The sequence below is a fragment of the Protopterus annectens genome, chromosome 16.part0 (assembly GCF_019279795.1).
Source record: "Protopterus annectens isolate FY-2018-M chromosome 16.part0, PAN1.0, whole genome shotgun sequence".
NCBI classification, from domain to species: Eukaryota; Metazoa; Chordata; order Ceratodontiformes; family Protopteridae; genus Protopterus; species Protopterus annectens.
This window is the reverse complement of record NC_056750.1, coordinates 339030704-339047860: the sequence shown is the minus strand read 5'-3', so window position 1 is coordinate 339047860 and position 17157 is coordinate 339030704. Positions and strand designations below refer to the sequence as shown.

General features: G+C 43.6%; 1 protein-coding gene across 1 annotated transcript in view; it reads left to right on the top strand.

The window, feature by feature from the left end:
- The window catches only part of NUP188 (nucleoporin 188), a 3305077-nt gene that overhangs the window by 2113023 nt on the left and 1174897 nt on the right, over nt 1-17157 (top strand). The window contains exon 31 of the mRNA XM_044058121.1: nt 1309-1504. Coding sequence (XP_043914056.1) covers nt 1309-1504 — 196 coding nt within the window. The remainder of the gene's footprint in view (nt 1-1308; nt 1505-17157) is intronic.

The window sequence follows — 17157 nt, the reverse complement described above, 5'->3', positions numbered from 1 at the left end:
GTGATTCTGCGCCTCATTTACTTTCCTGATGAGAGCATTGAATTGTTTGGCACATGTTACATACTTTCAGTGGGATTTGACAAGGGACATTTCAAAATCTGTCTGAAGGACCTTGCCTGCAGATCATAGAGAGTCCATTGATGCGCAGCTAGCTACCCCAAGTCCTTGTCTGTCTCTTTGTGCCTTATTTCTAATGCCACAGATGGTGCATCTAGAGCAAATGGCATAGGCATATCCACCAGGCGATATGCTGAAATGAAGCTCTGCAACATTGCAGAACATTGTAAGACATCCTTTGTGAATGCCCCTTTTGATAGATCAACTCTTTTTGGTCTTAAAATGAAGGACACAATCTCTAGAAATGAAAGGGAAAGTAAATCACTTTCTACTGTAGAGATCAAATTTTCCATTCCTCAAAGGACCTTTTCCAAAAATTAGGTAAGAAAATTTGGTTCCGCAAATCCCAAGGTTTTGACCTGACACTTCTGGAGACGGACTCCCTCTGGCAGATGGGGGAGAACTCTTATAATGGCTGCCAGGCATCGCCCTAGGGGCAGAGATGGTCCACAGAATCAAGGCTTCGCATTTCCTTTCTCTGCAAAGCCTGTTCAGCACCCCTTAACAGTTGCCTGACTGCTGCACTGTGGAGGCAGTCCAATAACCCTGGACCTCAATCACTTAAGACGAATGGGTGCAGTATATAGTAACCAGAGGCTACTTCATACTTTTCCACAATTCTCTTTAATCCCAGAAAGACTTCCCAATGTTTCACCCTCTCAAAGGAAAGCAGCTGCTTCAGAGATAAAGAAGCTTCTAAACAATCAACTCATACACAAGGTCCCACCAGACCAGAGAGGATTCAAAATTTGCTCTGTGTACTTTTAGTGCCAAAGAAAAACTGGGACCCCAGGTCCTGTTAGAGTCTTCTAGGTAACTGTTGTGCAGTGGCTTTATACCACAGAGAAAATAGTAAAGGACACAAGTTTCTGTATGACTGACCCAGACTTGAGTTTTTGTTCTACGTAGTGTGAGTATGAAAAAAGACGTGCTAGGGCTCTGTTGTTCTCTTGTTGAATATTGTTTCCAAGCAAAGCCACCCGCTGGTTGAAAAGATGTGATACAAATATTACTTGTTGAAGAATTCTCTTATAAAGGTCTGGAATAGTCACAGAATACCTGTATGTCTAATTTCTTGATTTTGCTTTGTGTACCTTAATATTTTTATTAGGCATCTTTACCATATAAAGAGTAATTTGTTACACTGACTCAATTAGTCAAATGATTGGTTTCTCTTTTTATCCCCTGCAGTGGATCTCTGGATGAGTCACTTAAAGATACACTGAAGCGCTTTTCCACAGATGAACGATATTCTTATTGGTCTAGCTATGTCAAATCTTTGGTCTGTTATGTGGCAAAATCTGAAGGAAAAGGCTGCTCTTCACTCATGGAGTATAAGATGCTGATTTCAGCTTGGAGAATGCTGTTAATTGTCGCAATGACGCATGTAAGTAATAGCAGGTTGTCCCATGTAATGGCTAGGTTCTGAGGTCAGTTCTTCATCTTGCTTTGTTTGAAGTTTTATATACATATATATATATATATATATATATGTATGTATATATATATATATATATATATATATATATATATTTACACATACACACCCATATATATATATATATATATATATGTGTGTGTGTGTGTGTGTGTGTGTATATATATATATATATATATATATATATATATATATATAATATGGGAGAATTGAATATTGCTTATACTGTAGTTGGTTGACATCTGTGTAGTCATCAAAGTTTGGCTGACGTGCAAGATCACACAATTCTCGGGGTTGGGAAATATAACCTTTCCTTGCTATTATGCAGTCTGAGTTAATAACATAAGTAGCAGCTGGTGTGAAGGGCACATTGGGGCAAGAAGGTAGACTTTCACTACTTCAAAACATGTTTTTCTTATGTTTTTGCTAGTTTAATTTTGCTTGGCACAAGCGTTATTGCGTGTCATTGTTTTGTGGTAGATGTAATCATCATTGGGGTGCTTTGACTATAATCAGTATATACATATTTGCGTGAAACGTAGATCTGGTTTAACTTGACTGTGATCTTGGCAGTGCAGTGTATGGCATTACAGTTCTGATGCTAAAATATTTACTAAAATATGTATTTTTTAAAGAAAATGACATAGTGGGGTGCATTGTCTGTTTTCCCTATGTTGAATTAACTGCTATTGCCCATTTTAAACCATATTAGAGTGTTGGTGATATTCTTTGCTTAAGATATTCATACCCTTATAAGCTGTCTTTTTCTACATCAGGCTGTGCTTTTGTTGTGTTGCTTATCATTTTTCAGACCTTGTCTAAATAGTTATAACATCATGGGCACTTAATGATGTGCCCTTGTTATTCCATCATGGGCCTTCTGTGTTGTTGTTCCCTTTGCTGGATTTGGTTTCTGCACCAGTCATCATCTGGCAATTTTTGTTTCTTTAAAATTCCAATTTTGCTGATGTCCACCTGCCCATACTGATGCATGCTATGATGTCATGCGTCAGATCTAGACGTGCAGATTGCCCAGAGCTTGCTAGTTCTGGTCACACAATTTGGATTTTGATCCTTGCTGTCATCAGCAGAGTCATGCATTTTACATGCCTAAAGAGCAATGCAAGTGTCACTGTGGTCTTAGTCAAGGCCCACACTTGGAATGGCTGTTTGTCTCAGGAAATGGCATAATGTTGACTGATGCTGTAATTGTCAGAGGATCAGGGCAGCTACTCCCAGGAGAAAGTAGCCTACTTCTTGACCACGAAAATTACTGCGACAGACAGCTTTTTGTGCAGACCAGCAAGAGGTTTCTCCTCGCAGCCTCAGGACTAATTCAGTGCACTGATATAAGGTGAATTACTTGAAGAGCAGCTGTTGACCTTGTCCTCTCTAAGCTAAGCATGGTGTTCATCCAGTCCTTCTGAACTCTGCAGATGGAGATATCACTCCTTGTGAGGACTCTATATAAACCAAGTCTTCAGCTGCTGTTGGTGATGACCTGATTTTATGTATGCTCTTGGTTCCAACTTAGGAGTGAATCTCAAGATTCTTGTTTCACATTGCCATTTTATAATTGGCTAGATCCCATGGGTGACCTGCAGTCTGATCCCATGCTGCAGTCTGTCATGTCATCTGTATCAGTGGTGCTAGGAACTGAGGAATAATCCTCCTACTGTGGCGGGCTTCCATGTCTCAGATATGGACTGTTCACTCTTACTTGCTTTTCCAGGGTTAAAGCCTCTGTTGCCTGGTCATCAAGCAGTCTGTCTGGTGAGAACGTGAATTGATGGTGTGGGGAGAGTAGCATTAGGGCTTTCAGTTTGAAGCCTTTGCCAAGCCCAGTGCAAATCTATCTCTAAGATTTGATGGCTTTAACTAGTCTGCACTCAAGTGCAGTTTTCTGACCCCTTCACAGCTAGGGTTGGTGTCACAGCTTTGCTAATGAACTTAAGTCTGCAGAAACAGAGGTGTGCTACTCCCACTCCCTTGCTCTCTATGCCCAATGAATTTGAAAGATCCTGAGTCTCTCGTCTCTGAAATGATCAAGAACAGAGAATACCCCTTCCTCCGTTGTCTGTTCCGGCTGACCGCTTCTTTGGATTTGGTGTCAGATTTTTTTAACAAATTTTTATTGCATTCAAAAATGAGTCAGCATGCTTATAAAATATGTATTCAGCTGCTCTTACTGTAACTGTCTTAGTTGCTGTTCTGCGTGCTGTTATCTGTTCAGATGTTCATCGTGCATACAGCTGCAGTCATCACACTTGTGTTATCCTGCCGTCAGGCTGGTCCTCGATCGGCCGAATTCCAAAGTCTAAGTCCGGCGTCGGTTGTCGTCACTTCTTCCCTGACGTCAGTGCAGCAGGGGTATAAAAGAGGCAGCCGACGCCATTTTCTTCAGTCTTTTTTGCCTCGTGGTGCCCGAAGCAGAAGCAGTTCGCAAGTGCCGGTCGGCCAGCTCCTGAGATTTACGAACAGTATTTCAGCTGAAGTCTTCTTTAAAGCTAAGTACCCCGTTGGGGAAACTTTTCTTGCCTCAGACCGATGTCAGACAAAGTTAATAATTGCATTTCTTGTGGGAAGCAAATACCGCATAAGGATTTTCACTCTTACTGTATACCTTGCTTAGGGCCAGACCACGACGTCTCGGCCTGCCGTTTTTGTGCTAGGTTTAACAAGCGCACTATTAAGCACCGGGCGGAGTTTGCCCTTCATTATTTTGGCAAAAAATTTAATTATATCATGTCGGATGCACCGACTCCAGTTTTAGGCAAAAGACGCAAGGAATAAGGATAGACATCCGAGGCCTGCACCGAGTACTGAGATCACGCTTAGGCCGACTACCGGTTCTCCGGTTCTCAGCAAGGCGCCTACGCAGCCCCTGACTACCGATGAAACTATTTTACCAGCGACTTCAGTACCCGAGGCCGCAGGATCCTCTGTCTCCATTCCCACTGCAGATACCGACGCCACTCTTGGCGGGGAAACCGAAATTTTAGCGAGGCCTGCCATTTCTGAAGGCGTTTTCAGGCCTTCCACCTCCTCTATTAAATCATTCACTAAGTCTAAAGCTGCAATGAAAATTAAAAAACAAGGTCCTCAGACCCCCTCTCAAGGCCCCATGCCTAAAAAACAGATGCTTAAAATGGCTGAGGATTTGATTACTCTCATCAGGGGTTCTCAACCCCCCTCAGACAAAAGACCCAGGTTGGAGGAAGACTACCCTTCCTCAGACCAGGCTTCTATTACTTCAGACCATTCTGAGGACCAGGATTACGCCTATTCCCCATTTGAAAGCACTGATGCTGAGGAGTCTATTCCCTCGGTTTCCCCCCCTGAGGACTACTCTTTTGGGGAAACCCTGCATACATTGAGAGAGCACTTCCACTGGGAAGGCCAAGATTACTCAGATTCCAAGAAAAGGCTCAGGGAATTTCTACTACTTCCCCAGCATAGGCCCCTGGCTATTCCTCCTGTCTTGGATATTTTGGATGATGTGTACGCAGAAGCCAGTCTTAATCCAGACTCATTACCTCCAGCCCCTGTTAAACCAGACAGATATTACCGGGTTCCTGATTCTCACCAGTTCCTTTATAAAAGCCATACTGCTGACCCAGAAACAATTTCACAGGGTCCCAAGGGGATTAAGGCCTCTTCTGCTAAAAACCCTTTGCCTTCAGAGAGAGAGATTCTAGAGCATTAGAAAGGTGGGGGGAAAAGGTGTATACATCAGCCACTTTAACCATGAGGGCATTAAACTGTCAATTTCATATGTTAAAATACCAACAGTTCTTGCCATCTCAGCTGAAAGGCAAAATGACACAAACAGAACAACCAGACTTGAAAGAGTTGCAGGATTTGTTGCATGGAGCAGAACAAGTCGGGAAACATACCTTGCAGTGTGGTTTTGATGCTTTAGAGGCCTCATGCAGAGCTGCTGTCACAGGGTCTGTCATACATAGACATGCTTGGCTCAAAGAGCAAACTTTACCAGATCATGTCAAAGCAAAGTTATTAGATGCACCACTACAAAAAGATGTATTGTTCGGTGTTAAAGCTGAGGAGGTACTAAAGAAAATGGAGGAAAAAGCGAAATCTATGCAAACAGTTAAAGATTTCTTGCAGGTGCAGCCTCCACGCTTCAGCAGAAACTGGCCTTCAAAAAATTGGTCCTATCCAGCCACGGACAGACCCCAAAGGGGCAGATACAGACACCCAAGGGGTAGAGGACAACCTCAAGGATCTTACAGAGCTAGACAGTGGCAAACACCAGCCCCCAGAGGTGGAGAAGATGGACCACAGTCATTTAGAAAACAGATGCAATGACTTTCCCCTATGCCTGCCAAACAAAGATATAATGGCAGCACCTTTGGGCGGAAAACTGGCCTTATTTTCAAAAAACTGGCATATTGTTACAGAGGACAAATGGATTCTGAATATTATAGACAGAGGCTACAGGTTCCACTTTCACACCCTTCCAAAAATGAGAGGCATGCCAAACCTGCCACAAAATCAGTGGGCAGAGGCACAAAGGCAAATTTCCGCTCTCATGGATATGAAAGCAATTCAAGAGGTACCTGCAAAAGAACAAGGTCAAGGTTTTTATTCAAGACTATTTCTGGTACCAAGGAAGGACAAAGATTGGAGACCCATCTTAGACCTATCTATTCTAAACACATATCCAGAGGTACCAAAATTCAAGATGCTCACATTACAGCAGCTTCTTCCCATGCTGGGCAAGGAGTCTTGGCTGGTAACGTTGGACCTCAAGGAGGCATACCTGCATGTCCCTATCAGACAAGATTGCAGAAGATACCTCAGGTTTCTTGCAGGTTCAACCCATTACCAATTCTCTCCATTGCCCTTTGGCTTATCTACTGTGCCCAGAGTGTTTACGAAATGCCTGGCATCAGTAATTGCCTTCTGCAGACAATGAGGAATCCAAATCTACCCATATCTGGATGACTGCCTGATCCAAGCAGACAGAAAGGACCTTCTATTGCAACATCTGGCGTTTGTAATAAAACTGTTAAACTGCTTGGGGTACACAGTGAACAAAAAGAAATCAAAACTAATACCTTCTCAACAGATAATTTTCCTGGGTGCCAGCTTAAATACAACTACCCAGATGGCCTACCTCATGCCAGACAAACAAGGGCAACTGTCTCAATACTACAACAAAATGGCAACTTTAACCAGGCTAACTGCAAGGAAAATCCTGCAGGCTCTGGGGTTCATGGCATCTTGCATCCTACTAATACCATTTGCAAAGCTGCATATGAGGAAACTACAATGGTACCTAAAAAACTTATGGTCTCAGCACAGCCACAGCTTGGAAACAATTATACCACTTATTCCATGCCTTCAAAAGGAATTTTTGTGGTGGGCTCAAGCATGCCAAAGAAACACAGGTCTTCCTTTCTGTTTACCACAAGCAACTCAAATCATCACAGCAGACGCCTCATACTACACCTGGGGAGCACACATGGCAGGTCAGTGTATTCAGGGAAAATGGTCCCAAGAAGAGATGCACCTACACATCAACCAAAAGGAGATGCTAGCCGTGTAAAATGCTCTTATGACCTTCAAAGACCTATTGCATCCAGGCCAGCTATTAATAAGGACAGACAACACCACAGTCATGTGGTACATAAACAAACAGGGGGGAACGCATTCATACCCCCTGTGCAGGCAAGTCATGACCCTGTGGAACACAGCACTGGAATTACAAATTCAACTACAGGCACAATTCCTGCCAGGGAAGGAAAACACACTGGCAGACAACTTAAGCAGAAATATGACAGACCCACACGAATGGAAGTTGCATCCTCAAGTCTTCTCAAAGATAACTCAGGCATGGGGACAGCCGGACATAGATCTATTTGCTACCCACAGAAATTGCCAGTTGGAAAAATTCTGCTCAAGGACCTATCATCCACAGGCCTGGAAAGTGGACGCACTCTTTCAATTGGACAACATTGACAGTCTATGCCTTCCCGCCTCTACCTCTACTGGCTAAAGTCCTATTAAAAACCAGAGCAGAGAGGCCACAAATGATTCTCATTGCTCCAAACTGGCTACGGCAGCACTGGTATCCTCTCCTAAAGAGCCTGTCACACTCACCACCATGGATCCTTCCTCAAGTTCCTCTTCTGTTGTCCCAGCACAACTACAAGACCCTTCACAGCCAGCTCAGAACTCTAAATCTAGCTGCATGGAGAATACCTTAATTTACCAACAAACTCTCCTCTCCAAGGAGGTACAGGATGTCATCTTGGAGGCCAGGAGACCCTCTACTAGAAAAACCTACTCCGCCAAATGGAAACGATTTTGTTCCTGGAATCAAGCAAAGGGTCAGAATCCTTGGGTAATAAATATACCTCAGATTTTACAGTACCTAACTGAGATGTTAAACAGTGGCCTCTCCTTCTCTTCCATCAAGATCCACGCTTCAGCCATTTCAGCACAATACAATACGGATCCTCCTTTATTCTCACATCCTCTATTAAGGCAGTTCCTCAGAGGGGCAAAAAATATAAAACCCCCACGGAAACCACCAGCTCCAGCTTGGGACTTCAACTTCGTATTGGAGAAGCTAACACTGCCTCCTTTTGAGCTGGCTTCTTCAGCAGAGCTACAATACTTGTCATGGAAAACAGCCTTCCTTTTGGCTATTACCTCAGCACGCAGTATTTCGGAGCTACAGGCCCTTATGGCTGTGCAACCATTCATCATTTTCCATCAGGACAAGGTTTCCTTACGAACCAACCCTACCTTCATGCCAAAGGTAGTATCCAGTGTGGCTTTGAATCAGACTATTCATTTACCTACCTTTTATCCAAATCCACAGAACAAAGGAGAGAGGCTACTACATTCCTTGGACATTCACAGGCAACTTTGTTATTACTTGGACAGAACAAAGTCATTCAGAAAATCTGAGCAGCTCTGTGTCCTATGCTACAGGTGCTCAAGGAAAGGCTATTTCCAAACAGACTATTTCAAAATGGATAACCCACTGCATACGCTTTTGTTATTCATTTCATGGAAAATCAGTGCCTGTATACATCAGATCCCACTCCACCAGGGCTACAGCTACCTCAGCAGCTTTCCTCAGGGGGGTCCCTACCAAGGACATTTTGGAAGCAGCTACTTGGAGTTCAGTGCACACTTTCTCCAAGCACTACCACCTTCCACTATACTCAAAATCTAGAACGGACTTTGCCACAGCAGTCCTGCAGGGCATTCTAGCCCCTCCTAATTCCACTTAGTACCAGCCATCCTTACTTAGCTTTGGGATTCTACCCAAGTGTGATGACTGCAGCTGTATGCACGATGAACATAGTACGGTTTTGTACCTACCATAAATGTAGATGTTCGAGTGCGCATACAGCTGCAGTCCAGGTTACCCTCCCTCCATCCCCTCTTAGGACAGGGCTTATGACAAACACCTTTAACATACAACCTATTTGGGGTATCCCTTTATGGTGTATTTGCTTGCAACTACTGTTTTGATTTATCTACTTATGTATGTTTGCATGACATCATGTTTTGCCTTCCTTTCTGGGGGCACCTGACATCTGGGGCAAGAAAAACTGAAGAAAATGGTGTCGGCTGCCTCTTTTATACCTCTGCCGCACTGACGTCAGGGAAGAAGCAACGACAACTGACGCCGGACCTAGACTTTGGAATTTGGCCGACCGAGGACCCACCTGACGGTAGGATAACCCAAGTGTGATGACTGCAGCTGTATGCGCACTCGAACATCTACATTTATGGTAGGTACAAAACTGTACTTTGTTCTTACTCTGCACTTATTATGCTTGTTAGTAGCCTTCTAATTTAATGCCTTCTGCACTTTTTTTTAGTCATTTGTTAATTTAATTGCATTTAATTAAACTGTATTTGCTGTAATATTGATACACGTGTGCTAGCCTGCACTGCATTTGAATTGTATTTACTGCTTGTTTTAGCTGCTTTTCTGTAAAAAAAAATAAATAAATAAAATAAATAAAAATTCCTAGCTTGTTTCCTGCTTTTCCTGTAACTTGTTGTATCCAGGACTGTTTGTAATCTCCTCAGTCCCCCAGGCCTTTCTGTGTTGGAGGGAAGCCTTCTAGCTTATCAGTGGGAGTGTAAGCATCAGGTAGCCTGTCTACCACGGGAAGAGTGGGTTTTGGCCCATAAATTGTAGTTTATTGGCCATTTAGGCAGTTTTCCATCCCTTTCAACTTGCTGGCTTAAAAGCCTGCGTTTGCGCTTGTTCCCCACCTTTCCTGTAACTAGTCTAGTCCAGGTACAGATTTGCTGTATCAAGGACTCTTTGTAAGTTTCTGAGCCCACCCAAGCCTTTCTGTGTTGGAGGGAAGCCTTCTAGCTTATCAGTGGGAGTGGTAAGCACTAGGTAGCCTATCTACCACAAGAGGAGTGGTTCTGGCCCAGAAATTGTAGTTTATTGGCCATTTGGACAGTTTTTCCATCTCTCAACATTCTGGTTTTAAAGCCCGTGTTTGCGCTTGATCCCCACCTTTCCCGTAACTAGTCTAGTCCAGGTACAGATTTGCTGTATCCAGGACAGTCTGTAAGCTTCTGAGCCCCCCAAGCCTTTGCGTTGGAGTGCAGCCTTCTAGCTTATCAGTGGGAGTGATAAGTACTAGGTAGCCGGTCTACCACAATAGGAGTTGTTCTTGGCCCAGGAATTGTAGTTTATTGATCATTCGGGAAGTTGTTCATCTCTTTCAACTTTCTGGTTTAAAAGACCACATCTGCGCTTGTTTCCCATCTTTCCTGTAACTAACCTACTGGAAAGCACTAGAAAGCCTTAAACTGATACAAGCCTTCTAGCTTAAAAGAGAGACTTTGGAGTGATTATCGGTTTTTGCATTTTCTTGCTGTACTTAACTGTTTTCCGCCTAAATGCTGATTTTTCCAGCACTTATTGTGATTTAAATGCTTGTTTTTTTTTCACATATTATACCTATTTGACTGCCTGCACTTTTAAAAAAGTTGTTTTTTGTTTAAATTTTTTAACTGTTGTAGGCTTCACACTAAAGTGCGATAGCCTTTCTGATCGCTTGTAGTCATTTAAAGGTGTTTTAAGTGTACTTTTTACTGTTTTTGCCTTATCTTTTCAAAAAAACAAAAAATTTCTTGTTTCCCGCCTTTCTAAGCTAGTCTAGTCCAGCTTTCAGGCTAGTGCTGAATTCAGGGCTGTGTTGCAAGTTTCTGAGTTGCCCATACCTTACTTGGATAGGGGGAAGTTTCTCTGTTCACCTGTGAGAGAGGGGAACTTTGAGCAGCCATCTGTCCCTGGAGGACTGGTTCCAGCCCAGAAGTTAGTAGTTTTAAAACCGCATTTGCACAGTTTTGTGCGCCGGGCAGCACCGGTTAGCTAGGGTTAAATTGTTCCCGGCTCCACTAGGTCTCCTCTTCAGTTTTTCACTTGAAGCTAGTCTAACTCTCAACCTAAGCTCTCAAAAAGCATCCTACAGTCCAGCACTTGCTCAGACCTAGTAGCAAGCACTAATATACCCCGACACTTAACTGCCCAGCAGGGCAAGACGCTTTATCCACCCCTCACCGACCAAGCAGCTCACCCTACTATTCAGGCATGACCAAAGGGCAACTTCAGGTGTACTCTCCAGTCCAGCTGGTGAATCTGGGTATCCTGAGGCAGTGTTACAACTGCCTCATGTACACAGACAGCCCTCTCCTCCTACCACAAAACACTAACATATGCGAGAGATGCAGTTATACAGCCAAACTGGAGGCTAAGGTCTCTCCACCCAAGACTGGAACAGACAGTCATGAGGAGAAGGTTAACATTTGCACCACACTTCCAGCCTCACATAGACCTACTAAACCAGCACTGGCAAAAAATACACACAAATACACAAAATCATACTTCTGAGGCTCTAAATAAAAAACCTGCAAAAGCAACAGAGAGCTCCAAAGCAGACACCCACAAAACCTGCACCTCACGTCACAAACCAGACAACACATAACACAAAATCAATGTGCCGCACAATCACAGCCCTTAAGGTGAAATAACATACCTAACACAATACCTAACACATACCTAACACTGCAATTCTAAAAACATGCTTCTGGAGCATTTCTCCCCAGGCCTTCGCTGAAAACAGGATCTGTGGAACCTAGTCGGACTTTCCCGGTCAACAAATGTAAAATAAATAAAAAATAAATAAACACACTAGTAATAGGTGACTCAATAGTCAGGCACACTGACGCCCCACTCACTAGGCTGGACAAGGAGAAGGTTACTATTAGCTGCCTATCGGGAGCCAGAATCCACAACATAACACAAGCACTCAGGTCACTCCGGAACAAGTGCAAATATGACTCTGTCATTGTTAATGTTGGTGTGAATGACCTGAGACGTACCTCCCTGGACTACATGAAAAGCGACATGGACGAGCTCTCTGATCATGTAGCCCAGGCAGGTATGACCCTGACCCTGAGTAGCATCCTGCCTTCCCCAAGAATGATATCTCAGTATAAAGAAAAAATTATCAATTTCAACAATTGGCTAAGCTTCTGGTGTCATTCAAAGGGGATCCAGTGTCTGTCAGCCTGGGATGACATGCTCGACAAGCCGTGTTGCTTCGCAAGAGACGGCTTGCACCTGTCACCCCTTGGCTTTCGAATATTGGCCAAGGCTCTTGCTGCCCCAATGTTGCCTTTTTTAGGCAAGGCTCAGAATTCAATCCCACCACTTTAAACAGCACAAGTAAGAAAATGAGGGTTATGCTACTCAACGCCAGGAGTTTAAATCTCAAAATGCATGTGCACGAAGCACTCCTAAGTATGGAGAACGTCGACATCTGTGCAGTAACTGAAACCTGGTTCAAGGCTCCAGAGAGCACTCCGGCACTACTGGGCTGCAACACATACCACACATTTCAGCCACGAAACACAAAATGAGGGGATGTATCCATATTCATCAAAGATACTCTCACCTCCAGGTTAGTGGTACAGCATGATACCTCTGAGATCATCCATCTGCAACTAACATCAGGCAAATCTGCAATGCAAATTGTGGCCTGCTACAGATCACCCTCCATGACCCAGGACCACTACTACGCCTTTCTGGAGACACTGGAAAATATGAAGGTCCTACCGAACACCCTGATATTGGGCGATTTCAATTACCCTACCATTAACTGGAAAAACTACTTGAGTACAAACTCCCAGGCTCAGCGCTTCCTGGAATTTATCAACTCAATTGCCCTTGATCAGCTGGTAAACTCTCCTACCAGAGGCCACAACGTATTGGACCTGGTCATCACCAACAAACATGGGCGACAGGTGTTCCATACCAAAGGTCAACCCGTCACTGGTTAGATCAGACCATAAACTAATCACCCTGGATGTCCACCCCCAACCAAGGAAACCACAGTGAAAAACTTTTCTAAAGCAAACTTCACCTTACTTAAGGCAGAGGTGGTAAGTTTCACAGCCCCCACGCTAAAGGATAACACTGCCCAAGATGCAGAATCCTTTACAATTGCACTCTATGAGCACCTACAAGGATGCATGGATCATGCCATCCCTAGCAAAACCAAGACTCACTCCCCTAAGAGAAGGAAACCAGTCTGGTGGGACCCCTGCCATAAACAGGTTGTACAACAGAAGGAGGAAACTAGTTCAGAAAATAGCAAATCCCAAGAAGGAAAGACATCCCTGATCCGTAAGAAACTAAGGTCCCTCATAAAATCATCCAAGGCTAACTTTGAAAGAAAAATAGCCAAGGATTCGAAAGATAACCACAAAGCTGCCTTTAACCTATGTCAAGAATCTAAGTGGCAACTCGCAGATATGCTCTGCGCCAGTGCAGAATAGCACAAAATATACTGAACCTACTGATATTGCCAGCATCCTGGCAGATAGTCAGTGCAAACTTCACCTCCCTCTCACCTTCAAAAGGGCCCACAACAATACCAGAAAAGTGTAGTGTCCGAAAATCACAGAATCACAAGTGAAAACAGCCCTTTCAAAAGCCAAAAACACAGCATCAATGGGGCCAGATTATGTCTCAGGCTGCGTCTTGCACGGACTACAGAACGAACTAATCACCCACCTAAACACGCTGTTCAACCTCAGCCTCTCCACAGGCTATGTGCCCATAGAATGGCACACAGCAACAGTTATTCCGCTCCACAAAGGAGGGGCCACAACTGACCCTGGTAACTATTGCCCCATAAGCCTGACTAACCTGGTCTACAAGGCTGTGGAGCGCATCATCATGGAACTCATTAACAGACTTTGGGAACCTCCAAACACTTGACCCTACCCAATTCGGCTTTAAGGGCAGATAATGCCTACTAAACCTGGTTGACTTCTTTGAGACCGTCACCAAGGCCATAGACTAGGAAAAGGTGGTTCACACAACCTACCTTGATTTCGCCAAGGCTTTCGACACCATTCCTCACTTGGGTATTATAGAAAAACTCACCAGCCTGAACATAAACCCCTACATCACAAGATGGGTTGCCAACTGGCTTACAGACAGAACTCACACGGTAAGAATAGCAGTCTCCAGGTCCGACTCTAAACCAGTCACAAGTGGTGTCCTGCAAGGCTCTGTTCTGGGATCCTTACTGTTCGGCATATATTTCTCAGAAGTACAGGCAAACACAGGAGCACTATGGCTAACCAAGTTCGCTGATGACTGCAAACTGGGAGCCATAATTGACTCTCCGGCTGACACGGACATCTTTCAAAAAGGCCTTACTGAGACAGACACCTGGTGTCAAAGTCATGGCCTCAAGCTAAATGCCAAAAAATGCATAGTCATCCCATTTGGGAAAAACAAAATACCCACGAATTACCACATAGGCGGCAGCCCCCTTAATACAGAAGAGGTAATAAGAGATCTGGGGACCCAGGTAGATAGTAATCTCTCCTTTGACAGTCATATTGCCAAAGTAGTTAGGAAATCCTTCTATGTGGCCCATCTAATTACTAAGGGGTTTGCATCTAGAAATAGAGGTTATAGTGCCCCTCTACTCGTCACTCATCAGACCCATCATGGAGTACAATGCTTCATTTGGGATGTACCTCACAAGACGCTTCCAACAGCTGGAAAGACCACAAAAGCACCTCATCAAGAGGATTACTGGCCTCAAACATATGTCCTATGCAGCCCAACTGAAAAAACTCTGGCTGTACTCCGTGGCATATCACTTACTCAGAGGTGATCTCTGCCTGACTTACAAAGCCATATCCAACTTAGAATTGCTGGACATGCTCCACCTAAAGAAATCCGAGTCACTGCGAGCCACGCGCTCTAGTGAGCTAAACCTTGCCACAACAATAAATAGAACATGCTGGAGGGACAGATTCCTGTCACAGAGACTCCCCATGCTTTGGAACAAAATTCCTAACTACATTAGGCAGAGCCCCTCGCTAACACTCTTCAAGAGAAGCCTTGAAGAGTGGATGGGTAACAGAAAATACACCCCTGGGATCACTTCATTGGCTCTGCTTGACAGAGGCTCAGTTAATTAATCAATGGGGCAGTGAAAGCCGACACACTCTGGCTAGGCTTATAAATGCCCTTGGGCAGGTAGCCTAGTACCTACCTATAACATTTTTAAATAGTCATAACATATCAACTTTTCAGATTAAAGCTGTAATAGTTAACAAGCCTTATTATCGTTGAATGTGCATCTTTTCTCGTGTATCATCTCTGTAATGTATTATTGATTAACAAGAACTAACATTAAATTAACATGTCAGTTAAGCAGTCAGTGTTTTGGTAATGCTTTGGTAATAACCTTGGTAATAACTTAGTCTGGGCTTTTAATACACTTACATACAAATATGTTAACATTAACTACAAATGACTGAATTGTGTGATGATATTTTGATTGTCTATCTGTATATATTTCCTTTATACACTGTCCTGAAGAAGAACTAGAGGATAATAACTACATTCTTATTAAAATGCATATAACTGAAACAAATCCCAGTGCAGTCAACTGAATTAGTCATATTTTGACTTCTACAGTTGTAACACCATTCAGTCTGTGTAATTTCCATGGTTACCATTTGTTCACTTAGTTTTTCCCATGTACATTTTTGACAAGTGTCTTTCTTGGTTATCCAGCTCATACATTATCCCTACGCTTCTAAATGTGGATCTGATGTCAATCTTCATTAATTCTTGAACAGTTGGATCTTGGTTCTGTCCTTGGAACCGGGTCAGCTGTTTTATCAAGCTCTCACCAGACAGAAACTTTCAAGCTAAGGCAAGCCATAGTGCCTCTCTTCCCTTCAGATTTCGTTTGCCGCGTAGAATTTCGGACACATCAGCTGTGCTCTCAGTTAAGTGCTAACCTTTTCTTCATGTATATAGTCTTTCAGTTTTTGCCTCTTAACCTTAAATTAGTTATTTAGTTGATTTAGTTTGTTACTGACCTGTCTGGTTGAGTGAGAGTGCTGTTTATTCCATTTTACCTTATCTGTATTTACTCTCCTACCATTGTTGGTGTAGACCCCTGCCTTCCCTCTTACCTTTGGTAATTCTGTAAATATCGTTGGTGTGCCCCTTCTCCCCTTTACCCTTTGCTGGTATTTTTCATTAGTTACCGTTGCTGGTACGACCCTTTAAAAAAAAAAAAAAAAAGTTTACTTTTCTTCTCTTCCTTCTTCTGTGTGAGTGTGAGTGTGTGTGTGTGTGTGTGTGTGTGTAAGTTGTATTTGTGAGAGTGCCTTCTTGCTTTAAAATTAAGATAATGGCTGAGAAGCATAAAAGAACCACTGGTTTCAAACAGTGCGACGGATGTGGCAGAAAGGTATCCAACTCTGATGGGCATCTTTCTTGTGTTTATTGTTTGGGGGTGTCACATGTAGAGGTCCAACCATCTTGTGAACTCTGTAAGGGTTTCAGCGCTCGAATCCTTGCAGAGAGGTGCAACAAATTAATCTTCAAAGGGCTGTTAAAATGTCCTTTTAGTGAGGCTTTTAAAGGTCTGAGGCGGAGACATCAAAGTCTTCAGAAAAGGAATTAAAAAAGAGGAGCCACTTTATTCCAGCGTCTCCTAAATCCCAGGAATCAAAATCTTCCAAGGACCAGGCCTCTTCTCATGCCTTGGAACTGAGGCCTAAGATTCAAAAATGGACACCTACTACCATCTCGGTACCAAAGCCTGCAACATCCCCCATGGTGCTGGCAACTACTGAGCCTATGAAAGCCAGCTTGGTACTGACCCCTTCACTGGTACCTGTGACCCTCTCGGCACCAACAATAGTTTCCCCAGTCAAACTAGTCACATCGCCCCCCCGCCAAAACAAATCATTGGTCATCTGACCTTGAAACCTTAACTAGGACTAGGTACTCCCCATCCTGTTGACCCCTTCCTTGGTCAGCAATTGAGTCCCTTTGTTGAATGCCCGGAATCACCCTCAGGGATGTCAATCCATTTCACCAGGAGCCTTTCAGAGCTTGATGTAGTCAGATTAGTGGATCATCTCTTGGCGGCCAGTGGTCTCCCTGCCCCATTTAGGACCTCTCTCCCATCTGGATCCGAGGCCTATTTTCCAAGGACTCCCAGTTATCTTCCTTCTTCAACCTCTCTGTA